Raw genomic sequence first — 811 nt, 5'->3', positions numbered from 1 at the left:
TTTCCCCCTCCCCCCCCTTTTCCCTCCTTTCTGCTGTAGGTAAACATCATTCCAATTATTGCCAAAGCAGACACCATCTCCAAGAGCGAGTTGCACAAGTTCAAGATAAAAATCATGAGCGAGCTGGTCAGCAATGGCGTGCAGATCTATCAGTTCCCCACAGACGATGAAGCAGTCGCTGAGATCAACTCTGTGATGAACGTGAGTAACGCTGCAGTCCCATTTGCCACCAAAAGTTGTGACAAATTAAATTGCTGCACAAAAAGGCATTCGAAGGGCAAGTTTCATTGGGATTGTCCAGATGTTAAATCTGTTCAAAAGTTGAGCTGTGGATCTGACAGTTGCCTAAGGCTGTTGCATATAAAATTAATTAAAATGTGGCTCTCGTTTAGTCTGTGGGCTCTCTGGAGAAACACAGCTCAGCTCTAAAATTTGTTTTATTGAATTTTGAAAAATACTTTCTTCAAAAATTATTCTGTCTGCTTTTAGGTTACTTTTCATTTGAGGAGGGAGAAACTTTGAATACAGATTTTACAGTTAAGATTTACATTAGCTGTCTGATTTATGGAGGCTAAGCAGAGAAAACCCAATTTAAAATAAAGAAGAAAAAATGTTAGACTCTATTTTGTCCTTGTTTTTTCAAGTTCAAAGATCAAATTCAGACCTGGCTGAAGCGTGTGCAAAACACTTTCAAGTTTCCTGTGTCCCAAATCAGAGCGCCGCTATTGCAGTAGAAACAGCTGAAATGTTTCCGTGTTGATTTTTTAAATAAAAAGTTGCTTTTTCATCAAAATGAACATTTTCCTGCATA

At 38.6% G+C, this 811-nt stretch overlaps 1 protein-coding gene across 1 annotated transcript in view; it reads left to right on the top strand.

Annotated features, from left to right (window-relative positions):
- Nucleotides 1-238, top strand: part of LOC104623193 (septin-8-like) — a gene marked incomplete at its 3' end in the record, with an annotated part of 11,074 nt that extends 10,836 nt beyond the window's left edge. Inside the window, exon 4 of the mRNA XM_010290204.1 lies at nucleotides 40-238. Within this exon, the coding sequence (XP_010288506.1) occupies nucleotides 40-238 (199 nt within the window). The remainder of the gene's footprint in view (nucleotides 1-39) is intronic.
- Between the last annotated feature and the right edge of the window lie 573 nt (nucleotides 239-811).

This window comes from Phaethon lepturus, unplaced genomic scaffold, assembly GCF_000687285.1.
Source record: "Phaethon lepturus isolate BGI_N335 unplaced genomic scaffold, ASM68728v1 scaffold46066, whole genome shotgun sequence".
Lineage (NCBI taxonomy): Eukaryota > Metazoa > Chordata > Aves > Phaethontiformes > Phaethontidae > Phaethon > Phaethon lepturus.
Note: the sequence above shows the minus strand (reverse complement) of the source record. Positions and strands in the feature narration are given on the sequence as shown.